Source organism: Onychomys torridus, chromosome 1 (genome assembly GCF_903995425.1).
Source record: "Onychomys torridus chromosome 1, mOncTor1.1, whole genome shotgun sequence".
In the NCBI taxonomy this organism is placed as follows: Eukaryota; Metazoa; Chordata; class Mammalia; order Rodentia; family Cricetidae; genus Onychomys; species Onychomys torridus.
The window spans coordinates 110,421,066-110,448,762 of record NC_050443.1 but is presented as its reverse complement, the minus strand read 5'-3'; the positions used below and the strand labels follow the sequence as shown (position 1 = coordinate 110,448,762).

The window sequence follows — 27,697 nt, the reverse complement described above, 5'->3', positions numbered from 1 at the left end:
CCTCTAGAGTGGTGACATGTATGTGTGTATGTGCGGCATGTGCACGCAGAGGCCTGAGGCTAGGATCGGGAACGCCCTAGACCACTCCTTCACCTTATTTATTTTTTGTTTTTGGGATAATGGTCTCTCAGTCAAATCTAGGGCTTGCTGATATAGCTAGTCTTGCAAGCCAGCTTGCTCTTGGAATCCCCCATCTCTACACGGCTGGAAGTCCAGGCGGCCTGCCACACCCACCTGGCATTGTGTGGGTTCTGGAGACCCAAACTCCAGCCCTTGTGCTTGCACGCCGACAGCTTTTACCCTGGTCTGATGAGGGGGCTCAGAGAGTAGACACTTGTGCAAGCATGCAGACCTTCGGGTCCCCAGGATCCCTAGAACCCAGGCGTGGTACCATGTATCTGTAACCCCAGTACTCCTGCGCCAGATGGGAGGTGGAGACAGGAAAAGCCCCAGAAGCTAGCCTGGCAAACGACAAAGGGACCCTGGTCTCAAAGCAGGCGGAAGGTGAAGAGCGACAGCTGAGGTTGTCCTGTGACCTCAGCATGCACACCCTAGCATGAGCATGCCTACACTGACTGACAGACAGACACACATACACCTGTGACCTCCACATGCACACCTTGGCATGAACATGCCTACACTCACAGTCACAGACAAATAGAAAGACAGACAGACATACAAACACTTACTTGAAAGTGTTTGTTTCACCCCCCCCCCCATTTTTACAATGAACTATAATGACTATTTCCTGAGCCAGGGTCCAGAGTTCCAAAAAACTGGAGAATGATTAACAGAATTTGGCCAGCAGAGGGAGACACTGGTGCTGTGCTGTGCCGTCTGGGTGGTAGGTGCCTGACCCTACTCCGTGCAGGATTCTTTGCAGGACTCAGGGACATGCCCAGACCTGGCGTGCACCCCTGGACTCCCAGTGTCCACGGAGAAACTGTAAGCACAGACACGGTGAGCTGCATGAATAGGGTGATAGAGGCATCCCTCAGAAGAGGTGATTAAGCTGTGCCCTGAGGGGGAGCAGGTCACTCTATGAGTGAGGGGAAGGAGTGTGAAGACCAGGGGTCACTTTGGGATCACCAGAGCACCTGAGGGGTCCACAGTGGCCCACCTCTGCACCCACAGTTGGGCCATCCTCTTTGGGCAAGGGCCCTCAGGAGGCTCCCCGAGGCTATAACCCAGAGAAAGATCTCCAGGAGAGGATTATCAGGGTCCTCCCAAAGGAAAGGATGAGTAGAATGGGTTAAGCAGAGGACAGAGGGGAACAGACCTAACTCAGCACAGGAGATGCTCGCCAGGAAGCAAACAGAAACTTCCAAAACAGAACTAGAAGGGGTCCAGCTGTTTGCAGCTAAGGATTCTGGGGGTTTTCAGACTACCCCAGGGCTAGCTGGAGGACACAGGAGACTGGATGGACTGGAACAAGCCCTTCTCATTTGGAAATCTCACCCCTAAGGAGTCCTTGGAACACAGCTCTGCTAGCCTTGGATCTAGAGGTTTATTCTAAATTAATTTCAGGGTGTTTGGATTTACTGGGTGACTTGAAATACAGCCAAAGCATGACCTTCTGAGCCAGAGAAAATGGATTTTCAGAAATCAAATTGAAAACTTTTTCTCTGGATTTTTTGGAGACAGGATTTTTCTGTGTAGCCTTGGCTATCCTGAAACTTGTCCTGTAGACCAGGCTGGCCTCAAACTCTGAGATCTACCTGCCTCTGCCTCCCCCAGAGTGCTGGGATTATAGGTGTGAGCCACCACTGCCTGGCTAAAATGAAAACTTTTAATCCCCACCCCACCTCTCCCTCTCTCAACACAGACTTGTTTTTGAGACAGGGTCCCACTACACTCTTCTATGTAGACCTCCAACTCACAGAGGTCCTTCTGCCTCCACCCCCACCCTCAAGTGCTGGAATTACAGGTGTGCCCACTATCTCAGTTTATGTGGTGCTGGGGATGGAACCCAGTACTTTGTGAATGCTAGGCAAGAACTCTACCAAACAAGCTACATCCCCAGCCACCCTCTCCCAGTTTTCTTTCTGACATTTTTGTTTTTGTTTTTCAAGTTTTTCTCTATGTAATCGCCCTAACTATCCTGGAACTCACTCTGTAGACCAGGCTGGCCTGGAACTCACAGAGATCCACTTGCCTCTGCCTCCCGAGTGCTGGGATTAAAGGCCTGGGCCACTACGCCCAGCTTACTTTCTTTTTTAGACTGAATCTGGGCTGCTTCTTATAGAGCACACCATTTTTCTGTTTTGTTGTTGTTGTTGTTGTTTTTTGTTTTTGTTTTTTTTTTTGTTTTTTTGAGACAGGGTTTCTCTGTGTAGCTTTGCGCCTTTCCTGGAACTCACTTGGTAGCCCAGGCTGGCCTTGAACTCACAGAGATCCACCTGGTTCTGCCTCCCGCGTGCTAGGATTAAAGGCGTGTGCCACCACCACCTGGCTTGTATTTCTTATTCATTCAGGAGAACAAAAATCCACCTTGCAGCCAGCTGCTAGCTATAAATACTGTGAGTTCCCTTTAAGAGGGACAGCGAACAGGCATCTAATTTACAACCCTTCTCTAGCAACTGGATATAGTTTTCCTTCCTTTATGGCACAGTGTGGCCCGCTGTGGGCCTGAGAGGGCCCTGGGCACTCCAGCCACTGAGGGCCACTGTGGCTACCAGGAGAATCGGGGCACAGGGAGCAGTCAGATCTGATTTTATGCTTCGTTCTCCCGCCGTTTCTGATTCCTCGGTCCAGCCTCCCTGCAAAATGACCACTTGACCTCTCCCAGAAGAGCCATTAACCTCCATAGTCTGTAGAGTAAACAGCTTAATTTTCTGACGGCGGCATGACAGGAGAAATTACAAAGGCAATTCCCTCTCTCAGTCCACACAGATGCCAAATGTAAATCACTCCATCTGGAGGAGGGGGGCATCCTGCCTCCCTCCACCCTCAGGGAAGACACCCCAGCCTTGACTGTAGTGACAGGAGCCCTTCCTGGGTCCTTGGGCAGCCTGGAGAAGCTGCCACCCTCTGGAAGCTGTTGAGCCCTTTCTCTGTCTGGGTTTGTGACAAGCCCACCCTTCACCGGAGTCAAAATCTAGGGAGCTGGAGGCCCCGCTCATATCAGATCAGCCCTCACCTCCTGCTGAGTCTGCTGCAGTTATCTCCCCCAGCCAAGAGCAAGCAACTGCTGTGTTCATCTTTTTCACCAACGTACTTATTCAAGCCATTACTCGCAGTCTGGAACAACCTTTAGCAATGATGAAACTGCATCAAAGGAAAATGTGTTGACATAAATGACCTACAATATTGCCTTTTCATTATGCACATTTTCTGGTGGAGGTTTGCCAACTCAAATACCCAAGGGCAGGGCTCAGGTCAGTAAGTTAAGCAGGCCAAGTGTGCCTAGATTAATGGGCATGAGGGCCCAGTCACCAAAGCAGGAAATACTTCCAGCAGGAAGCCCTGCTGTCTACCAAGCTAGGCAGGAACCCCAAAGCATCCCATCACCTCCAGAGTGTGAGATTCTGAACTTCTAATACTGTTTCTGTTGACCAGACTAGACATGTACAGTCTTCTGGAAACGAGCTGGGCAGCACGCATCATGAAACTCAAAATGACTCAGACCTGGTGACTCATACATGTAATCACAGCACTCGGGAGGCTGAGGCAGGAGGATTGCTGAAAGTGTAGGTTAACCTGAACTACAGAGTGAGACCCTGCATCAAAATCAATAAATAAAAGGATAGAAAAGAAAAAAAATAACCCTTAAAAGCCTTCCTTTAGTGGTCTCTAAGGACAACATCTGATGTGACAAAGACACTCAAGCATCGCTTACTATCACAGACAATAAGACACAACCTCACTGTCCAACACTAGGGATCACTGAACACAACCCCAGGACACTCACAGGGCAGATAACCAAGTCACAGAAACAGTGGGTCATGGTGAACCAAGTCATTCACAAGCTGTTGTTTGTTGACTGTAAGAAACAGGCCACAGGGGCCTGAGGAGATGGCTCTGTGGTTGAAACCTTTGCTGTACTGGAGTTCAGTACAGGACTGGAGTTCACATCCCCAGCTCACATAAATGCCTGGCAGACATAGTGGCCCACCTGTAATTCCAGCCTTGGAAGGCAGAGACCCCCACGACAAGCTGGACCATACCTTTGATCTGTGTTTGATTGAGAGATGCTGCCTCACTGAATAATGTGGAAGATGGATGGAGGATGCTATTCCTGATGTGCACACACATGCGTGCGTTCACATATACACACATGTACCCATACACATGCAAAAGTGTACACACACACACACACACACACACACACACACACACACACAAGAAACCCCACATGTGACAAAGCAAGTCAAAGCAAGGTCAAGCCTGACTCCCACACTGGTTCCTTGTTGTTGGGACCAGATACATCACCAGGAAGGAAGGAAATGCTGGGAAGCAGAGAGCAGGGAATGCTGGTGCAGAGTCGCGTCCTTCTTTTCCCTTTTTCACAGGGGGTCAGAAGCCCTGGAACTGGAGTTACAGACAGGTGTGAGCGGCCATGGAGGTGTAGGAATTGAACCCGGGTCCTCTGGAAGAGCAGCCAGGGCTCTTAACCACTGAGCCAACTCTCTAGCCCCAAGGATGAGTCTTCCCTCTTTATTTAAACCTCTCTACAAATACAGTCACAGAAAGGTCCAGAAGTGTGCATCTCAGGTGACTCTCAATCTAGTCCTGTTCGTAGCATTGGATGAATGTCTGCATCTGAGGACATACACCCCAATGTTGGTGTTGGTGCTGCATAGACAGACTGCAGACACCTTTCATTTTCTCCTGAGGCTCTGTGATTTCTAAGTTTTCTTCAATGAGCATGTGCTATCTCGGGGGTAAGGAAAGATGCTAGCAGGGCTGGGGATATAGCTCCGTGGTCCAGTGTTGCCTAGCTGGTCAATGCCCAGCACCGACAGTGAAGGAAGGTGTGCTTTGTTGGCTGTGGCAGCACACCTGTAACCGCAGAGGTGGGAGATAGAGGCAAGGGAATCAGAAGTTGAAGACCAATCTCAATTACATAGAACATAACCAGCTTCAGGCCAGCCTGCGGAGACACCAGATCCCGTCTCAAAAACAAAACGAAACAAAACAGGGGCTGGGAAGATGGCTCAGCAGTCAGAGCACTTGTTCTCACAGTGGACTTGACTTTGGTTCCTAGCACCTATGTGGCGGCTCACAACTAGCAATAACTCCACTTCCAAGGAATCTGACACCCTTTCTGACCTCCGTGGGTAGGAGGCATACATGTGGTGTACATACATACATGTAGGCAAAACATGCATACACATGAAATTAAAAAACCAAAGAAAGCAAGTAAGGGAGAAAGGAAGGAAGGGAAGATGTGAAGCAAACAGTGCTTTCCTTTAAAGAAAAAGCTGGTGCGAGGGTGTACATCCTGACTGTCTCCCAGAGGCCCATGAGCTGAACGCTTGGTCCACAGCTGATGGAAGTGTTGAGAGGTGGTAGATCCTTAAGGAGGTGGGGGTCTAGGACTGGAGAGATGGCTCAGTGGTTACTGCTCTTCCAGAGGACCTGGGTTCAATCCCTGGCACCCACATGGCTGCTAATAGCAGTCTATAAATCCAGTTTCAGGAAATCTAACTTTCTCTTCTGGTCTCCATCAGTACTACACATATATGGTGTGCAAACATGCATGTAGGCAAAACACCCATACACACACATACACCCCCTCTAAGGTGGGGAAGCTTGCAGGGGACACCGGGGACTCTTCCTCTTTCTCTCTTTGTTTCCCAGTCTCCAGGGAGATAAGCTGGACACCTTTCCCATGGTGTCCACCCTCACCACAAGCCCAACGCAAGCCTGTGAAGCTATGACCCCAAGACCTGGCCTTCTTTTAACCAGTTTATCTTAGGTGTCTGCTGGAGCAGTACAAACTGACCAGCGTGGTGTTAAGTGTGATAAAAGCCTTGCCAAAGCATGGGGACCAATGCCAACTCTAGAGACAGCACCTGGCATCCAGACCAAAGCATCCTCCCAGACCCCATCTATTAATACATGAAGTATCCCTAGGGACCATTCCCAAACATCTTGTGCTATGTCCTGTGCTAAGGGACCTTTTCCTACTTTACTATAAACTTAGGACAGACAACACATACCTAGCCTTTGAGATCTCCTCAGGGCCCCCACCTGCACTGATGCCTTCACCCCTCTCCCGGCCCAACATTCATAGAGAAACTTGGTCTAACAGCCCTGGAAAGATTATTAGAGGAGAAGAAATGAGGAAATGAAGAGAAAAGGCAAGGGAGGAGGGAAAGGCCCCTGTGCCCACTCCCACAGCACCTGTTGGCATCTGTCTCTACTGGATCCTGTAGCAGAGAACCACAAAGCATTGGGCAGAGCTGCCCGGCACCATCCCCCTGCCGCCGCCACCGCCGACTCACCCCTTTCCCAGTGATATGAGCACAGGGTTTTCCAGCTCCATGAGCACTCGGAAGGCTCTGTTCATATTCTCATAGGAAAAGCCTTCACCAGCATCCGCAATCACGACACAGTTTGGGTTGACCATGTCAATGTCATCAAATTCTGAGCGGACCCCTGGAACGACAAGAGACACAGACAGTCCTCAAGCCCAGAATGTGGCCTCCTACCAGCTCCTAACTGGGACACCTTCTCTCAGCTAGGTCTGCCTGGCAGAATATATATTTCAGAGCAGCCTGACGCTGGGGAACATGCAGACATAAATAAAACTGTGGTATGGTCCCTACAGGGCAAAGAGCAAGGACAGAGTACATGAGATGAGCCTCTAGGCAGGTGACAGAAACTTGACACAAAAGACTACTTTCTGTGAAAGAGAGGGCTACCTCCGCAGGCCTGGCCTGCTCGAATCCTGCACACTCCACAGAAAGGCCTGTCTGACAGGAGGAGTGGGGCACCCGAGGAACCGGGTCATACCGGGTCGGGTTGATCTTGGGTGACGGATGTGGATGCATGTGGAGTCCCTAAGGTTAGTCACATGAGGACTGTGTGCTTAGATGACCACCTGTCTCAAAAAAGTATAGGCTTTCCAACCTGCCGCGGCACACATCCCTGCTGAAAGAACCAAGCACATCCCATGCGGGGGACAACTGGGACTTCACGCCTGGTTTCCTCTGCCCTTCGCCTCACGAAGCTCCTCCCTGGTTAAGCTGAGCGGTGATCTTTCACTGTACCCAGCTTTAGTGCAATGTCTTTCTGGGCCTGTCCAGGGAGTAACTGAGACCTAGAGTCGCCTTTGGGGTTCCTGGACCAAATATACATTGTGACATTCTATTGATATGTGATTCTAAATAGGCACATTTATTTACAATAGGAATATAAAAATAATAAATGTCATCTGGGTGATGGTGGCGGTGGTGGTGGCGGCGGCGGCGGCGCACACCTTTAATCCCAGCACTCAGGAGGCAGAGGCAGGCGGATCTCTGTGAGTTCGAGGCCAACCCGGTCTATAGAGAGAGTTCCAAGACAGCCATTACACAGAGAAACCTTGTCTCAGAAAACCAATCATCATCATCATCATAACAATAACATTAACATTAATAATAAACTGTCACTAAGGGGTAGCAGTAGGAACTGACTGGAAGGGTATGCAGGAAGCTTCAGGGTGATGATAATAATAATGGAGGTCTCTAGAAGTGTAGGATTCCAGGGGTTACAAAAGTTACAGTGAGCAAAAGCGTAGCAGAGGCTTGGTTTCTTGGCCACACATAACTCTTACATCAACAGGAAAAAACTGACCACACGCTGAGCTCCAGTTAGTCACAGGCTGAAATACTCAGGGCACTGCACCAACATCCACTGGGCCAATCTGGCCAGGCTGGGTGGCCGGGGAGCCCCAGGGAGCCTCACGGCCTCACTTCCTCGGAGCTTGGATTGCGGGTTACACTGCTATGCTCGGCTTCTCACATGGCTGTTGGGGACCAAACTCAAGCCCTACTGCTTGTGTAGCAGGTACTTACTGACTGAGTCATCTCCAGAGCCCCACCAAGTAAAAGTTGTTGAGGCCTGCTATCTGTCTGAAGATTTTAATAATACAGTAATGAGTGGAAAACATCAATAATAAAACCTAGAAAAAGTCAAAGCCTGAAAAACAGGGACATTCATTGAGAACACAGACACAGCAGTGAGGAAGGACAGCCCTTGCTCCTCCAGCCTCACAAGGTTCCTGTCAGCTGGATTCCTTGGTTAGCACCGCCTTTGAGCCAAGGCTTTCTCCTGCCCCACCCCACCCCAGCTTCTCTACCCCTTCTTCCATGCCTAGCAACCCTTTTCCTGGGAAACAGGAGATGGGATTTCTAAAAGCATTGGCCGGGTTCCTAACTACAGAGAATGGAGGCTAGAAAAGGGATTTTTAAAGGCTGGTCATGATTCCCTTAACTGATGCCAAGGCAGTGGATTCCATCCTCCAGCTTTCCAGGGAGTACTTTCTACTTCAGCAGAGTGCCCTGCCTCTGCCCAGAGGTTTATGGAAATGAAAATGGGGGTCAGAGGACAGGGCGGGGTGGGGAGGGGGAGAAGGAAGGAAGGAAGGACAAAAAAGCATTCCAAAGTACCCAAACCCTGTTTTTAAACAGTCACCAGAGAACGGTGGCGCTGCCTCTGCTTTGCTCCGCAAAAGCTGCCCATTGAGGGCTCCGGGATCTCTGCTCTTGCAGACGAAAATCACCTGAACTCAAAGCATGTTCTGACAGGGCATTTGCAAACTGCACCGAAGAGCGGTACCGGGTGTCACTGAGGCAGACAGGCTACAGGCAGCAGACACTGGAAAGCTATAGACTGCAACCTTGATTGTCGTCTTCTCCTATCCATCCAGTCTACTTCCCCCTCCTTTCTTCTCTCTCAATCTTACCTCTTGGGTAAATCCTTGACCTCTCGCCTCCATCAAGGAACAACACCTCAGGCTTTACTCTCAGGACACCTCAGGTGTAGCAGGAATCTTATTAATAAAATCAAACCCAAGGCCAGGTATTGGGGTGAATGCTGGAAGATCAGAGACGCAGAACAAGCCACAGCTACCTCACCTTGCCAGTTCCTCAGCTGATCCTGTTTCCTCAGACTGGAAGCCACTCAGCTGAACTGTGCTGCTCCAAAGCCTAAAAGCTTAACCAGCTGAACTGCTGCTAAAAGTCTAAAAGCTTAACCAGCCAAATGCTTAACCAGCCAAATGCTGTTAGTTTCTGGTCTTCACGCCGTATATATCTTCCTGGTTTCTGCCCTCACTCCCTGGGATTAAAGCCTCACTTCTTGGGATAAAGGCGTGTGTCACCATGCCTGGCTGTTTCTAACGTGGCCTTGAACTCAGAGATCCAGAGGGATTTCTGCCTCTGGAATGCTAGGATTAAAGGCGTGAGTGCCACCATTTTCTGGCCTTTATGTCTGTCTAGTGGCTGTTCCGTTCTCTGACCCCAGATAAATTTATTAGTGTGTTCTTGGAGAACACAATATCAGCACATTCAGGCCTGGCCTTGAGGCTGGGGCTTGGAGAGGGACAGCTGGAGCCTGGTCTTACCTTTCCCCTATCCCCCAGAAGGGAGCCTCGTGAGTTTTGTACCCTGAAGACTCACAAGTGTCATGGAGGAAGTCAGGCTTGACCTGCATTGTTTCTCATGGTTTGGCCCAAGTGGGCGTGGAAGTCCTGCACCACAAAAGTTCGTCCCAGGCAGGCCTACCTACCATCATGGATGAGCAGGTGTGGGCGCAGGCCTCGCTCCTTCAGGATCTGGCAGGTGGCTGGTGCAGGGGCGGTTACCTCCCCTTCTGAGATGTCAAATCCCAGCCGCTGAAGCAACCCCACCAGCTCTCTCCGGGACTTCTGGGACTCATTGGTGCAGAATCTCACCTTCAACGGGGACCTCTTCAGTCTGGGCCACAAAAACACAAAGGAAGTGTGCTCAGCAGAGGAGTGTGGCCTCCTGAGAAGAAGCCCAGAGAGGGACTCCTGCAAGAGCAACTGGTTAAGTAGCAGTGCCGGCCAAGTCACAGTCACAGGTGTGTTCAGGATAGGATTTCTTAGCTGGAACAGACCACTTCTTGAAGTGCAGAATGCTGGGAGGCCACACCCCCAAACTTCCTGCCAACCCCACATGATCAGAGTCAGGTGAGCTTCCCTAGGGCTTCCTACCCCACCTCTGCTTGGAACACTTCACCCCACTCCCACCTGGGAACACACACACACACACACACACACACACACACACACACACACACACACACACACCACTGACTCCAGACCCACTCATCAATTCCCCATCACCATCCACCTGGCCTAGCTGCAAGCCATCTTAGAATGCCCGCAGCTGTTTCTCCACCTCACTCCATAGCACTGGCATTTCCCCCTGGTACTTGTTACTGCCCATGTCCACGAGTTACTAACTCTGGATCCATACTTCTCCAACAGGGTAAGGCAGGGGCACCAAGATGAGGTCTGTCTTCTCATTAAAGTCAACAGACAGGGTCTGTCGGAAACAGACAGCAGGAACATGACAGTTCTGGAATGTAGAAATGGGAACCCCACCCTGCATAAACCCAGAATCGAGGTTCCATAAAACTAAGATGCACTGAAGCCAATGGTCACCATGACCCCCTCCTTCGGAGTGTCCTGGTGACATTTGGGTGAGCTCTTTGGATTCAAAGCCACAAAGCGGATGTCTCAAGAGGTCCCCAGTGAGATGACATTCCACTTATCTACAAATAACCAGTGTGCACTGGGTACTGGGCATGGAGCTGTAGTGACTGCAGGCTGGTGCTGTGCCTGCAGGAAGGGCCTTCCTGGCCGCAGTTCTCGGGCAGCATGGAGGCTGGCTGGCAGTGAACAAGGATTGCAGGCAAGGAAGGCCATTGGCACCTGGGAAGAGAGCAACCGTGAAGGACACAAACAGGGTGAGGGGACAATGGCTATCTGGACGGGAAGGTTGGAGAGGCCTTACTAAGAAGTCAACTAGAGCTGAGACCTCGAGGAGAAAGCACTAGCCTGAAACACCTTTTCTGTGACTTCCCTTAGGCTGACTCTGATCCTGTGGCCCCTCGGCGCCCACAGAAGCGAGGGAGTTTCAGGGACCGGCCAGCTCTGGGGCTACCAGGTGCCATTTATGAAGAAATCTGTAGCTCTACGGCCGTCAATTGCACAGACCACATCTTCCAGAGCCTAGGTGGTTCATCCCTTTCTTATTATTTGTCTTTCCTAATCAGAGGTTTATGAATGACCAATTACACTCAGTGGTTAATTGCCCTTCATAAAGATGGCTTTTTTATTTTTAAATTAGGCAGTTAATATATTGTAACTAATAGCATCACCTTGTGTATTAGGGATGGGTCTTCATTGATTGGTGCCTGGAATGTGTGATTCACACCCAAGTTAATGGGGCAGTTGAGGGAAGAAGTGCAGGGGTCTCAGGGGACTAATTACCACTAATGAATGATGATGTGACCTTCTCAGAACAGTGAGCAATCGGTGTGACAGCGAGATGGCAGAGCCTCACATCTGTCACTCTAAACACAACTTCTGATGAGGATGGGAGGGAGGAGCTCATTGTCTCCTTTGAGAGACCAACATGAGTTGGTTGGAAATCGGCGCTTTCTATTTGCAAGAGTTTATCTGTCCAGGTACAATGTGTTTGGAACTGCATATGCCAAGCCTTCCCTCTGGTTTCTGTCCCTTTGTGCCACTGACCATGTCCCCTCTTGATGCTTTACCACAGGCCCTGTGACCACCAGAGGCCAGCCCCATGAAGTCTCTTTATTTAAAATTACTGGAAATCATTACAGTAGTCCCCTGTCATTTACTAAAATAGTAAAGCGTGGGCTGGAGAGATGGTTCAGTGGCTAAGAACACTTTCCGCTGTTGTAGAGAACCCAAGTTTGGTTCCCAGCACCCACATGACAGCTCACCACTGGAACTGTATGTAACAACTATATGTAACTTCGGTTCCAGGGGATCAGGCAACATCTTCTGGATTCTGTGAGCACTGCACACACATGGTGCACAGACACCCCCGCACATAAAATTAAAAATTTAAAAAGTTTAAAGTTAGTAAAGTACCAATGCAGGTTTCCCTGGATCTTGGCTGTGGAGAAGTACTCTCACTGTGCTGAGTGTCCATGGCCTGAACTTGTCTTCACTCTCCCAGGGTGGTCATCCTCACAGGTAGCCCTCCTTATGTACCAGCTAACTGAGTAAAAAAAAATTTTCCCTACTCAGGAGACAAGAAGGGAAATCTTCTAGAAGAGGCCTGACCCAGGTCATCTGGCCTGTGGGCACAAAGTCTATGGGGCCCTCGCACAGAGGGCCTTCAAATGTAACACTATGTCCCGGGCAGGGCCCAGCAGTCCCAGCTCTATTCTGGGGCATCCTACTGTAGGGAGGAGTGAGACACGTGTGGGTCTGACCTGTGTGTGTACCTGGGTTGAAATTGAGATAGGCAAAAAGCCACACGCCAATGTGAAGGCCTGGATGGCCTGAGCTATGGACTGAATTGTGCCACACCAAATTCCTACACTGAAGCCCTAACCCCCAGTGTGTCTGTACTTGGCGACAAGGCCTATAGCAGCAAATTATGATGAAGTAGAATCATAAGACAGGGTCCTCATATGATAGGACAAATGTCCTCAGAGACCCACAGGCTGGGTATGGTGACACATGCTTGTAACTCCAGCATTGAAGGCAGAAGCTGGAAGATTGCTGCCAGTCTGAGACCATGGTCCACATGGCAGATTTCAGGCCTGCCTGAGGGGTACCTCTGGAGACCCTATCCCCAAAACAAACAAACAAAAAACCATCCTGTGAGGCCTAGTGCCTGCCATCTCCCTTCTCTTCCTTGATCCCTCATCTCTCTCACAGCACAGATCACGTGAACACACGGCAAAATCGCCATCACCAGAACCCAACCATGCAAGCACCTTGAGCATGGACAGCCAGGACCTCCAGCACTGGGAAAAAGAAACGCATACAGTATAAGCTGCAAGTTGTTGGTGTTTGTTACAGCGACCCAGGCAGAAGGAGCCGGGGGATCATGTCTACATCTCTCTGTGAGCACTGGTATGCTATAAATCTGGCCCTGGGGGGCCTAGAACACAGATTCCAGATCACCACAAAAGGCCCAAGAAGGCAGTTTCCAGAGAGCTGCAGAAGGATCCCTGATGGACGGTGGCTGCAGGTCCACCCCCAACACCCAAAAACTATGGCAGGGAAGGCCCTTGGCTGGCCTGAAGACCCCACTGAGTTTGTGGCCAGGGTCTTAGCCACTGACCAACCCCACCCCCCGCAGGAGTCCCACTTCCTGTGACCCAGCTGGATCTCTGAACTGACCTTAACCTCATCCTAGCAGGCCAGGACACTCCTCTGAGTGACAACATCGCCCTGTGCAATTACCGTGCATCAGATGAGCCGGTCCCTTACAAATCACCTCGGACTTTACACATCTGCTGGCTGTCGGGCATCTGCCAGGAGCGCTCACCCGAAAATAATGGAAACCCTCTCATTACTGTTCCGTGGCAGGTAAAGTGTTAGGACAATTATTGGACATCCTGAGTGACCTTGGGATAGCTCAAAGCCTGCCCTCTCCAGCTTGCCAAGGGCTGAGAAGCTGGAGAGCAAGGAACTCCTCTCAGAGGGACCAGAAAGGGGGACTGGGCAGGGCCAGGAGCTTGTCAGGGGAAGAACAGGCCGGGTCACTCCCGATGGGGCCCCTCTTCTCCCTGGCTTTTGTTGCCTTTATCTGCCTGGAGGTCCTCTCACTGTCTTTGCCTTCATCGACGTCATCGTCACCCCTTGGACCCGAATCTCATCCTCTCTCCAGGCCAGGTCCAGAGGTCCTCCCTCCAAAAGCGTGATCTCCCCCTGTCCGCACAGAGGCCATCCTCCTCCAGCCATGCTTTGTGTGCCACCGAGACCTCCTTCCTCCAGCCCTCTGCCAGCTTGAGGATTTCTGGAGACTAGAGCTGTGACTTCAGGGCATCATGTCCTGTGCTTCCACAGGTGTCACGGGAACAGACAGGGCACAGCAGCCCTGGGGACAACGCCGGTGGCTAGAGCCTTGTGTGGACCTAGAGCTAGAGCAACTGGGTGGAAGTAGTCAGGGTCCCCCAAACCAAAAGATGTCACAGAGACTGCAAGAAACCCCTGAACAGGGTCACGGAGACCCTAGGGGACAGGACTATTAAGGGTTTAAAGAACGTCTTTACAGGTGAAATGTCCATGAAGTAATCTCAAACTTCGGAAACGGCAGTTCAAAGGCTCACTGGGGTCCCAGATGGACAGGAAGTGACCAGCACAGTCCTGCACAGAGGTGGTTTGGAAGCCTTCTAGATTCCTGCCCAAAATGAATCTGTCATGGTCTCCAAATCCAGCACTGCTGATGCTTTACTGGGAGTGACCTAAGTGACGCAAGTTGAATCCAAGGCCCGCCTGGTCGCAGAGAGGCTCATGTGGCAGAGATTGGGAAGGCCTTTCTCTCATCCTCTGTCTTCCACCGCTCCAGCCAGCAGTGCTACTCCGACCTCACCTGGGATGGGAAGGCAGGTCCCACGTGGAAGCAGGCCAGCGAGATACAAGGTTTCTGTTGGTGTGACAAAATACCTGGGCAAAGCAACTTGAGAGAGGAAGTGTTTACCCTGGCTCACAGTTCAGGGGTACAGTCCCTCATGGTGGGGAAGGCATGGCGGCAGGAGGGAACTGGTCACCATTGTCGTCACAGTCGGGAAGCATAAAGAGATTAACACCGCAGACGCTCAGCTGGCTTTCTCCTTTTTATTCAGCCTGGCCCATAGAATGGTGTCAGCCACATGTAGGGCAGGTCTTCCCATCTCCATTGCCCAATTTAGAAAATCTCTCCTAGACATGCCCAGGGATTTGTCCCCAAGGTATTTCTAGATCCTGTCCAGCTAACATGTGATATAAACCATCACAAGGGGAAAATGATGTTAATAGTACCTCTGGGGTTATTAGAAAATGAAATACAGGCAGCTACCTAAGCTCCTCACAGCTAGAGTGTACCAGGGTTTTTGTTAGGTTTGGTTTCTTGAGACAGGGTGGGCCAGGATGGCAGACGCTACCATGCCAGGTCCTGAAATGCTTTTCATTCTTTTTTTTTTTTTTTTTTTTTTTTTTTTGCCAGAGCTGAGGATCGAACCCAGGGCCTTGTGCTTGCTAGGCAAGCGCTCTACCATGAGCTAAATCCCCAACATCTTGCTTTTCATCCTTATGTGTTTGTTTGTTTGTTTGTTGATATACAGGGTCCCAAGGAGGACAGGTGGGCATCAAACTCAATGTGTAGCTAAGGATGACCTAGAACTCCTGATTCTCTACTTTCCTCCTAAACTGGGATTAGAAGCCATGCCATTTCAGGGCTGTCACTCAGAAGGCTCTCTAGCGCTGCATGCTGGAGACACTATTGAGACTGGCATAGAAGAGATGTGATCTCCATGAACTCACTCACTGACATCAACAAAAGACCCTGAGTGGTGGAAGGCACCAGCCACGGCACCACCAAAACCTTGGCTGGCCCTACTACACCTTCCTTATCCTTTTCCCCTCTCTTGGCAAATGGCTATCCCTGCCCAGGCCTCCCCAAGCTCCAATGGGCACTGCTGGACAGTAGCACACGTGTGGTCAGAGTCCAAACTCTGGGCAGAGAACAGAGCAGCAGTGCGGTGGTCAGGTGATAGTTCCTCTTGGGGAAGGCCAGTAGGCCACATGCATTCAGGGAGTTCATGTGACTTGGGCAGGACCCTAGCCAAGGCCCTTACAAAACACACAGCCCGCCTACCCTGTGCTGGTACCACCTTACCTGCCCTCAGAACATCTAACCATTGTGTTCTCTGACGTGCTTGAGCTCAGATCACAGGGACATGCCAAGGCCAGAGCATCGATTTCATAGCAATTGACAAACACTTGAGTTGAATGCATGAGACTCAGTAACCAGAGAGACCCTGGTGACCCTGACCTAAGTGAATCACACAGAGGGGAGACTGGAGCACATGCAGCATGCCGGGGATGTGCATGGACACAAGTCCCACTCTCCAGCCCTGCAAATTCAGCTGGCAGGCAGTCATCCCCAAGCACGGGTGGCCTTGAACAGGCCAGACTGTTCAGTGCCCAGCATCCCAAGGGCATGGTGGAAGCTGGGTTCAGAAAGCAGACACGCCTCTCCCTATGTGTTCTGCAGGTTGTTCCCTGAGCCTCTCAAACCCCAGATTCCTCATCTATGCAGCAAGGCATTCACAGCAGCTACCAGATAGGGTTGCTGATGCTATAAAGAGACACACGGGAAGTACCTGGCAAATTTGCAAATACTCAATAATAAGTCACAGTGATGACTATAAGGTGACCTGTGCTACTGTTGGGCAGCTCAGCCTTCCAGGTAGGTTCTGTCGAATAGGAAGGCAGGGTTTCACTGAAGCAGGTCCGGAGGGAAGAACCCAGAGTGCACTGCCTGGCACTTATAGGAAGAGAGTTCCATTCAGAGGAGAAGATGCCTCAAGACTTGATAGGTGTCCTGGAGACACCAGGACAGAGAGACATACCTCTTCGACAACTAGCAGCACCTAGTAACTGGCTTTACTCATACATCACACTGCATCCTGTGAAATCTGAGAGATGGGGGTCCTACTCACAGATGGGGACATGTGGGAGGATGCTGAGAGACCTACCAGGACACAGCCAGGACAGTAGTCCTTCCATGTTGGCCTTGGGCAGAACAGAATGCCTTGACTTTGAATAGGAACCAAGTTCTATACCTGAAAGATGCTGTTTCTCAAGGAAGTAATCCCTCATCCCACGCTCTTCATCTGACAGCAGACCATTCACAGAGTGCCTATGACTAATCAAACTCTGACAACGGAGAAAATCCCTCGCATAATTCTGTGCCTTGTGGTGATAATGTTGTGTACCCTAATAAAATTTACCTGAAGATCAGGGAACAGAACAAGCCACTAGATTAAACACAGAGAACAGACAGTGGTGGCACATGCCTTTAATCCTAGCACTCAGGAGGCAGAGATCTGTCTGGATCTCAGTGAGTTCAAAGCCACCCTGGACTACATGAGACTGACTCAGTCTAGGAGAGAAACAGAGCCAGGCAGGGGTGGCACACGCCTTTAATCCCAGTACTGGGGAGTCACATGCCTTTAATCCCAGCACTTGAGATCTCATACCTTTGCTTGAGAAGCACACAAGCTTTTAATCCCAGCACTTGAGTGGTTGAGAAAGGAAGTGGTATGTTGGGCAGAGAAAGGTATATAAGGTGTGAGGAGACAGGAACTAAAGGCTTTTAGGCTGAGGAAGTTCATTTGGCTAGAGGCCTATCAGCTAAGGCTTTTCATGCTGAGGAGTCGTAGAGGTAAGAGGTGGCTTGTCCTTTATCTCTCTGATTTTTCAGCTTTCGCCTCAATATCTGGTTCCAGTTTTTTTTTTTTTATTATAAGACCATTCAGAAATTGTGTTACAATGCCTCACCATGTACATTATTATAGGCAGAAATTGGGGAATCCGGCCTAAGTCCACAGGCCAGCTGTGGGGCAGAGCTGGGATTAGAAACCCAGGCTCTCACCCCTTGGCTCTGACACCTATCACTTTTTTGGTGACAGGTAAAAGGTGGCACCTGCTGGGTGTGACCACCAGACCCCATCCCTTCTCATGAGATATGTACGTCTCAACATCTCCCTCAGACCCCTCCTCTATAAGCTGGACGGCATCTTTCCTGTCCCCAAGGGTATGAGAAGTCACCCTACTCCTCTCAGAGCCCTGAGCAGTGCCTGAGAACTTCCCCATCTGTCCTGGGAGCCATGGCGTCATGAGTGAGTCTCACAGGTTACTGTACCACACTGAAGGGGACGCAGTAACCCTGCTCCAGAACACCCACACTGGCTGCCTTGACCTCTGGGGGTGACCCTGCCCACCTGAGATCACAATCCAGGCAACAAATCTTACTGCTAAAGGAGGAGTTGTGGCTACAGCCTCCCACATTCACCTAAGACTCTCTGGCCTCCCTCCGCCAAGTTCAAGTTCATGAATCAACTATGACACCAGCCCAGATGGATAGGGGTTGTTGTATTTACTTTGTATTTTATTTTTCTTATTTCTTTTCTACACAGGGTTTCTCTACATAACCCTCACTGTCCTGGAACTCACTCTGTAGCCCAGGCTGGCCTCGAACTCACAGAGATCCTCCTGCCTCTGCCTCCCGAGTGCTGGGATTAAAGGTGTGCACCACCACTGCCTGGCCTATTTTGTCTTTTAAAAGATGGCATAATAGTCTAGCTCAGTAGTGAACACCTGGAATCCCAACCTTAGGAAATGGTTCTCAACCTGAGGGTCGCAACCCCTTTGGTGTTGCATATCAGATATTTGTACTATGATTCATAACAGTAGCAAAACTACAGTTATGAAGTAGCAATGAAATAATTTCATGGCTGGGGTCACCAAGCATGAGGAACTGTATTACAGGGTCACAGCACTGGGAAGGTTGAGGACCCCTGCTCTACAGAGACAGGAACAGGGCAATACTCTTGAGCCCACCAGTTCTGGTCTCCCTATGTTCTGGGCAACATAGGAAAATCTCCACCTCAAAAATGAACAAACAAGGGACGGCGAGCTGGCTCAGACATAAGGAAGGTTTCCGACAAGACTGCTCACCTGGAGTTGATCTCTAGGACCCACATAGTGGAAAGAGAACTGACTCCTGCAACTTACCATCACACTCACACACACGCGCACACACGCACACACTCACACACACACACACACACACACACACACACACGCGCACACACACGCACACTCACACACACACACACACACACACACACACACACGCACACACGCACACACACACACACACACACACACACTCACACGCACACACACACACTGTAAACTAAACAAATAAAAACATAACTTCACTTTTTAAAAAAGGTATTCTAATGGCCAGGCGGTGGTGATGCATGTGTTTAATCCCAGCTCTCAGGAGGCCATCCTGGTCTACAAGGCAAGTTTCAGGACAGCCAGGGCTACACAAAGAAACCCTGCTTCAAACAACAACAACAACAACAACAACAACAAGGTATTCTACACACATTATCTTACAGTTTTCTCACCTCTGTACCATCCAGGTCATATAAACTAACATCCACACCAAAAGAGCTAATTTTACCTCCTTCACAGCTGCACAAGAGTGTGCAGTCTGGATGAGGTGTCATTCAGAGGTCGTGCGGTCTGGACAAAGCACTGTCCACCCACTCTGTCCCCTGGTACTCTTGGGCAGCCCCTGGCACGCAAACCAGATGTGCGCTGTTGCCCCCTGGGCCTCACTGCCGCCACTCTCCAAAACACCCGCAAGCTTTTCACTACCTGACCTCACAGGAAACGTTCTTTTCTTTTCTAATTTAGCTTCTTTCCCCAAATGAAATACAGAAGGGCAAATGCTCTCTCTAAGCATGGTGAGAGGGCTTGGCAGGAGAAGGCACCAGATAACCCGAGTTCAATTCTTGAGGCCAACTCCTACACGCTGTTCTCTGACCTTCCCACGTGTGCACGAGCACACACAAATAACTAAGTGCAATGCTTTAAAACTGCTGGGGGAGGGGGGGTAGCCAGGTAGTGGTGGTGCATGGTATATGACTTTAATCCCAGCAAAGACAGGAAGATCTGTGAGTTCAAGGCCAGCCTGGTCTACAGAGTGAGTTCTAGGGCAGCCAGGGCTACACCGAGAAACCCTGTTTTGTTTTGTTTTTTTGTTTGTTCATTTTTGTTTGGTTTTTCGAGACAGGATTTCTCTGTGTTGTTGTTTTGGTGCCTGTCCTGGATCTCGATCTGTAGACCAGGCTGGCCTGAAACCCTGTCTCAAACCTCTACCCTCTCCCTACAAAAAAAAAATTGCTCTGAGGACAATAAAGAGTTAAAATCTCACTCCGGTCAAATACAGAGTTGGTGGACAGGGCAAAGGTAGTGCAGCGTGATGGGCAGCTGCCCTGGGACTGCCACGATCAGGAGAGGGAGAAGGCTGTGTCACAAATCCTCTGTGCTTTTGGGGAACACAAAAGCAAGGGGCCGGAAGACCCACGGGGTCAGTGGGAGGCATTCATTGGGGCAGGGCTGATGATGGAGGCCTTGGACTTTTCTCTGAATCAAGTGCTGGCAGGAATGTTTACAGAAGGAAGCCACCTTCTGTGTTATGAAACTTCAAGTGTCGACATTGCAAAACAGAAAACCCAGAACCCAGGATAAAGAGCATGCTGCTCAGGCCCACGTCCTCCCCGAGCGTGGCTCATCTCTGGACAGGGAAGGGCAATGTACAGGAGAGCTCAGTCATCACCAACAGCCCAACGTCAGAGTAGAGACCCCTTGCCCAAAGCCTGGGTGGAGCCTCCCCCAGCTGACTCCCTGGCTAGCCAGGCCCACAGGTAGATCTGAGAGGAAGCAGCTCAGCCTGGGCTACCCCTAGGAACTGTGTCTTCCTGGCTGGATGCTGTCACAGCAGCTGAGCACTGAGGAGGTCCCAGAAGAGGTGAGGACCAGCCAGATTTCAGAGTTGCCCTGACCCAATCGCTTGCAGCTGTCCCAAGACCGTCTGTATGGGCATTTGGGTTTCCATTGGGTTCCCAAGATTTCTGTTTACCCTAAGGATCAAGAGGGGCCATCTGGAAGGCTGGGTTGAGAGCCTGGCTCACCATCCTGGGTGGGAATTGCTTTATGAGACTGCCCTGGGCTGAGGCCGAGCCTGTTTCCTTCCGCTGCCCGGCTGGCTCCAAAAAGGCCGGTCTGGGCTAGGCTAGCCCGGCAGATGTGCTTTAGTGATCTTCCACAGGATGCAGTAAATGCTCATTGCCTTTCACATGCAGATGCCTTGGGGGCCATCGCCAGGGCCTGCCCAGCCGCCAGGGCCTTTGTGCTGCAGCCCCTGCTGTGCCCAGCCTGCCTCTGAATGGTTCCCCTCAGGGAGCCTGATCCTACCACAAATGGGCTCCAATAAAGGCCTGTTTGGGGGAACCCAGGCGGGTTACAGATGTCCACGCCCGCCCACAGGTCCTACAGCAGTCAAAGGACTCCACCCAGCAGCTTCCAGGATTAAGTGGGTAGCAGGAGTGGGGGGGAGAAACCACATGGGAAGGGTAGAGTTGACCGCTTCTTCCATCTGGGATGCTCTTAGGTTCACTCACCTCTCTCGATCTCAACTCAGTGCCCATGAGACCTGTAAGGCCCATGAGCACCTGCAGCCCTGGACCTCTTCATAGTTCAGGCTTTCTCCACCTGGCACACTAGCCTGCCTAGTGCAAGCTGTTCACTGCTGGTCTCCTGGCACTGCCAACCTGGCTCCACCAGGGCATTGGTTTCTTGCCACCCGGCTTGCCATCATAAATTCTCCAGGTCTAGATCAGGGTTCCCGGTACACTGCAGGTGTCCAGCTAATGTTTGCTGGGGGTGGGGGTGGCTGCATACAATCATTTGTCTTTAACAAGAACTCAGCCTCTTTTCCTGCTTTTCAATACCTCAACCCTCTCCTTGAAAAGAGCTCACTGGGCACAGGGGAGAGTGAGGTAGGGGGTGAGCACCTGCCTGGCTCATGGCCTCCTGCAGGTGACCTCTATCACTACGGTTGACCTCATTTACAAAGTCTAAGTGTTCTTTCTTCCTGTACTTTCTGTCCCCCAGAAGGAGGAACTTAAAAAAAAAAAAAAAAAAAAGGATGTTACCACAGAAAACCCAGAGAGAATAATGGGAGACAGTAAGCCATCCCCTCCTAGACTTAAAACAATGAAGATGCGGCCTTGGGGCCACTGTGCTGGGGAGCTGCCAGGGAAATGCGTGTCCCCCAGGTCCCACCCCACCCCATCACACTTGTCCCTGCAGCAGGTGGCTCTTCCCCCCAGGAACTGCCTTTGAGCTCCTGCAGAACTTCAAAGGGAACACTGCACTTCAAGGGGGTCACAGAGGGAAGGGGGAAAGAACTGCCAAGGCCACCCAAGCCAGCTGGATGCCCAGCGGTGTACCCTGGCAAGCTGGACCCATCTGTGAAGGGTTCTGGGAGGGGCCAGTGTTGGCAAATCCCCAGAAAACTTCAAAAGCAGGTGTGTTTTAACAGAGGGCAGATCTCTTACCCACAGGCCTCTCTCACCTGACACAGGGGAGCAAGGTCCTGTGGGACTGCCCTCGGCCTGAACAGGAAGGGTTGGCCCTAGAGTGGCCAGGGCTGCTTGGAAGCCTTCTCATCAAAACCCACAGTAGAACTGGGGTAAGGAAAGGAAGGGCAGTCAATGGCAGACAGAGGTCACTTGAGACGCTCCAGAGGGCCAGGCACAGATTTAGGGACTTGGTCCAGTAGCAAGGAAGCCAGGGAGTTCGGAAAGTGTCGGGGTCCTCTGGGATAATCCTCAGGAATAATCCCACAGGCTTCTGGGAAGGGAGCTCCCCAGCTCTGCCAGCTGCCTTCGGTGTGTTTTAGGATTGTTGTGACAGGCTACTACATTTCAGTATCGCCACACAGAGTCGCTCTGCTATGCAAGCCTGCGGGGTCAAAAGAAACTTTTTATTTGATTTGATTTTTATTTATGTGCATTGGTGTCTTGCCTGCATGTATATCTGTATGTGGGTGTCAGGTACCCTGGAAATGGAGTTACAGATGTTGTGAGCTGTCCTGTGGGTGCTGGGAGTTGAACTTGGGTCCTGTGGAAGCACAACCAGTGCTCTCAACCACTGAGGCATCTCTCCAGCACCTTTAATTTTTTTTTTAAAGATTTATTTATTTTATGTGTATGAGGGTGTGCTGGCATGTATGTCTGTACACATGTGTGCCTGGTGTCTGCAGAGGTCAGAAAAGAGTATCCCCTGGAACTGGTGTTATAGTCAGAAGACACAGTTCAGAACCCACAGGGTTGAACGGGATCCTCCACAACACCGTACCTCTCTGTATCCTTTTCCTGGATAGTGCTATGTCAGGTTAGGAACATCAGCTTAGAGGCAACCATTTAGAGCAATGGTTCTCCACTCCTTTGGCAAACCTCTATTTCCAAAACTATTTGCATTATGATTGATAACAGCAGCAAAATTACAGTTAGGAAGGAGAACCAGTGATTCAGAAGGAAGCCTTGTCCTGTCCCAGAGCCCCTTCCTCCTCAAAAGAGTCAAAAGGAGTCCAAGCAGAAATCTAAGGTGGCAGTTAAGATCCTGCTCTGGCAAAATGAGGTTCAGGGGGTTCCTTTGCTGTCCCAGCTCAGGTGCTGAGTGAGGTCCCCTCCCCCTGAGTCTCAAGTATGCCTGCTAGTTGAGAAAGATAACAGGAAGCTGGACAGTGGTGGAGCACTCAGGAGGCTGAGGCAGGTAAATCTTTGTAGTCTGGTCTACAGAGTGAATTCCAGGACAGCCAAGGCTACACAGAGAAACCCTGCCTCAAAAAACAAAAAACAAAAACAAAAACAAACAAAACCAAAAGAAACAAGAAGGAAAAGAAAGGTAACATCACCTCACTTTGGACATCAGGGGGCTAAAAGGAAATCACTAATGCCTGTGGGTGGCCAACTACCTTGCTGTCACTGGGAGATACTTGCAGCCATTACTTGCCTGAGCAGTGATTTATCCCAACCACACTACTGTCGAGTAAACTAGGGATACCTCTTCCTTCCGGTCTATAGTATGAATCTAAGGAGTCTTATTAGTAAGAACAAACCCGAGGCCAGTTATTGGGGGTGAATGCTGGAAGATCAGAGACACAGAACAAGCCACAGCTATCTCACCTTGCTAGTTCCTCGGGTGATCCTGTTTCCTCAGGCTGGAAGCTTCTGAGTCCTCCACATAAATCTCAGCTGAACTGTGTTGCTCCAAAGCCTGAAAGCTTAACCAACCAAATGCTTAACTAACTACATGCTTTTTCTTACTTAGTTCCTGGTCCTAACGCCTTATATACCTTTCTCTTTCTGCCCCCACTCCCTGGGATTAAAGGCTGGATTTCTGGGATTAAAGGCGTGGGTCACCATGCTTAGCTGTTTCTAAAGTGGCCTTGAACTCAGAGATCCGGCTAGCTCTGCCTTCCAAGTGCTGGGATTAAAGGTGTGTACCACCACCGCCCAACTTCTGCTATGGCTTGCTCTTCCCATTTTCTAGCCACCATTTTTGGCTTTGTTCTAGTGGCTGTCTGTTCTCTGACCCCAGATATGTTTATTTTGGGGAACACACAATATTTCAGGGAACACAATACCCACCATACCGGTCCCTGCCACCATCTGTGCTCCTGACAGGAGGGGGACCAGCTAAGGGGGGCTGAGGCTCCATAGTGCCACTCTACTTTTCACAGGCCTCAATGTAAAAATGACCCTGCTGGTGTCTGTAATGAAGGCGACAGCTCCACAAAGTCACCCTCAGCAGCCAGACGAACTCCCCTAGACTTTTAGAGACCTTATTTCAGGCCAAAGCAGGATCCGTGGCTTCAAATCTCATCAGATTTTCAGGACTGGCCAGTTTATGAAGCAGAATTGGAGGTTTTATTGAAGATATTTTCATGTAGGCTTAAGCACAAGGCTGAAGAGAGAAAGAGGTGCTCAGAAGGAAGTAAGGCATACCCCACGTGCATAGTATGGGCTTCTCCAGGTGTCACAGGAGGTAAGGCATGCCCAAGTGTAAGGATGGACTTCTCAACAGAGATGTGCAATTAAGTGTCTTAGCATTAACCACAACTATTTTGGTAGCTCTCAAGTTATGCCTTTTAGTTTTGTTTTGAGATAGGGTTTCTGTATATAACAGTCCTGGTTATCCTGGAACTTGCGTTGTAGACCAGGCTGGTCTCGAACTCACAGAGACTAGCCTGCCTCTTAAGGGCATGTGCCATCACACCGGGGTTTTCAAGTTACATCATAAATGGTTGCTAAAAATTTTATTTTAGAGCCAGGTGGTGGTGGTGCATTCCTTTAATCCTACCACTTGGGAGGCAGAGGCAGGTGAATCTCTGTGAGTTCCAAGGCCAGCCTGGTCTACAGAGCGAGTTCCAGGACAGACAGGACTTTTACAAAGAAACCCTGTCTTGAAAAACCAAAATAAATAAATAAATAAATAAATAAATAAATAAATAAATCTTATTTTTATTTTTCATTTTCTCTCTCTCTTAATAAGAGAGATGATAGGCCTTGGATGGAATTATAATCTGATAAAGTAAAATCAGGAACCACTAGGGGGACATATGTGAGGGGTTTAGCACATGTCCTGTCTCTCTAAAGGGGCTTCTGGTGAGATCCCTAGAAAACTGCAGGCTCACAGCTGGGAAGGGAAGAGGGTCTTACATAGTTGTTAATTATGCTGGAGTTATTCTGTGGGTAAGAAAGAGGCTTCCAGCAGACTCCAGGGGGAAGGGCTCCTCTGATTTCTCATTTCCCTAGGATTTCCTCTGTCTTCTATCCTGCCTCACTGCAAGGAAAGGATGAAGGGGTTAAACTCTCCCCCTGCCACAACAGAATTTAGGTTCTACTTCTCTGAGAAGAGCAAATAGGTGTCTTTTCTAACAAAGGGGCATTGATCTCCAAGGCCCTCACATTCAGGGTCGAGGGAGAGAATGAACACAGAGGGCCTAAGCTACCCTCACAGTGTCTCAAGGACAAACCCAGCAGCCCTCTTCTTAGTCAAGCTTGTGCAGATGTGTCCAAAAATGATAAAACTACATCCCAGCCAATTAAAAATATACTAATGTAACCTCTTATGTAACCAATTATGCAGCTGACCCTGAAACTCCCCTTAGCTGTGCTTAAAAGGAGCTTTCACGTTCCTCTGGGGGTCGTCGCCATTTTGTACAGGTGAGCGACTCCACTTGCATGTGGTATAATAACCGCTCTTTGTTCTTGCACACTATTTGAGTCTGGGGTCTTCCTTCAGCGTTTCTTTGGACCCTCCAAGGACAGACAAGCTGAATATGGGGAAGGATAAAGAACAGCCAGGACTCTTGTACACTGCTGACTTGAGATACAAACGACACAACCACTTTGGAGAAGTCCCTAGCAGCACTTTCAAACACACTAATTTAGCTACTCCACTCTGACACTCCCATGTTCCATGGAAGCTCACCCTCCAGGACACATTCACACACTTTCCAAAACACCAGTTGCAATAACCCGAATAGGAAATAGAAGCGTGCACAAATTATGACATCATTTGTAGAGGTTTGAACAAGAAGCACCCCCCTCTCCCCATAAGCTCATATATTTGAGCGCTTGGTTCCCAATTGGTGGAACCGTTTGGGAAGGATTGGGATGTGTGGCTTTGTTGGAGGAGGTGTGTCATTGGTCACACTATCCCGAGGTAGCTCTCTCTGCCTCATGCTTGTGGATCAGATGTGAACTCTCAGCTTCAACTCCAGCACCATGCCTACCTGCCTGCCTGCTGCCATGTTCCCCTTGATGATGGTCATAGACTCACCCTCTGAAACCATAAGCAACCCCTCAATTAAATGTTTTCTTTTGTATGTTGGTCACGGTGTCTCTTCATAGTAGAACAGTAAGACATCACTCCACAGGAACCATGCTTAGTATTACAATCAAACCATCTACAAACCACTTTCCACAGATACAACAGATCTCTCACAAGTAACAGCAGGTGAAAGGGATTGTCATAAAAGGGGCACACGTTCTGTGATTTCTTGATTGCGGAAGCCATGTGGGCAGCTTCCTCCTCAAGGTCTTGCTGCCTTGAGTCCCCTTATCCAGAGTCACAAGAAAAAATAACCTATGGGACTAGAGGGCAAAACAGTGGCTGCCCTGGGCTGGGGAGCACAGAGGGGGCTTTCTGAGATGCTTACACAAGACAGTCTCATGAATTGGGTGTTACATGCACAATATGAATGTTTTCTAGATGCAGAATTTACTTTAGTAATTTTGTTTGTTTGTTTTTTCGAGACAGGGTTTCTCTCTGTAGCTTTGGAGCCTGTTCTGGAACTCGCTCTGTAGACCAGGCTGGCCTCGAACTCACAGAGATCCGCCTGCCTCTGCCTCCTGAGTGCTGGGATTACAGGCGTGCGCCACCACCGCCCGGCAGCTTTAGTAATTTTTAATCAGGCCTGTTGGCACACAGCATGACCCCAGCACTCAGGAGGCTGAGAAAGAAGGATCTTGAGTCTCATGTCAGCCTAGGCTAAGAATAATAATAATAATAATAATAATAATTATTTTTATTATTTTAACAATCTGTTGCTTTCAAGTAGCTCAGACTTTAGAAGAATAGAAAAGGCATGGGTTTATACTGATTATCAGCTTGATGGGATCACACAGAAGACACGCCTCTGAGCATGTCTGTGAGCAATTCTCCTGATTCTGTTAACATGGGTGGGAAAACCCACCCTAAAAGTGGACTTCATAAAAAGCAAGAAGCTAGCCAAGTATAAGCATTCATCACTGTGTTTCCTGGCTGCAGAAGCCATGTGACCAGCTGCCTCCTCAAATTCATGTTGCCTTGACTCCACTTCACTTCCTGTTCTCTCTGGCCCTACGATACCCGCGCTGGAAAAAGTCCCACTAGACCTACTTCTAAAATACCTCTTTCTCTGTTCCCAACTTGACTGTCTCCTCCCTCAGCCACTTCAAGTGTCCAAACTAGCCACCATGGCTCCTCCCTCATCCCCAACTTCATGGCCTTTTACCACTATTCTTCACCCCATAACTGAATAAAGCCACATGTTAATGGAACAATCTT

At 49.8% G+C, this 27,697-nt stretch overlaps 1 protein-coding gene across 2 annotated transcripts in view; it reads right to left on the bottom strand.

Annotated features, from left to right (window-relative positions):
- Positions 1-27,697, bottom strand: part of LOC118585682 (phospholysine phosphohistidine inorganic pyrophosphate phosphatase) — a 97,930-nt gene that overhangs the window by 67,097 nt on the left and 3,136 nt on the right. For both annotated transcript variants that reach the window (XM_036190546.1, XM_036190631.1), the window contains exons 2-3: positions 9,718-9,905; positions 6,450-6,603 (exon numbers count right to left, since the gene is read on the bottom strand). In XM_036190546.1, coding sequence (XP_036046439.1) covers positions 6,450-6,603; positions 9,718-9,905 — 342 coding nt within the window. The remainder of the gene's footprint in view (positions 1-6,449; positions 6,604-9,717; positions 9,906-27,697) is intronic.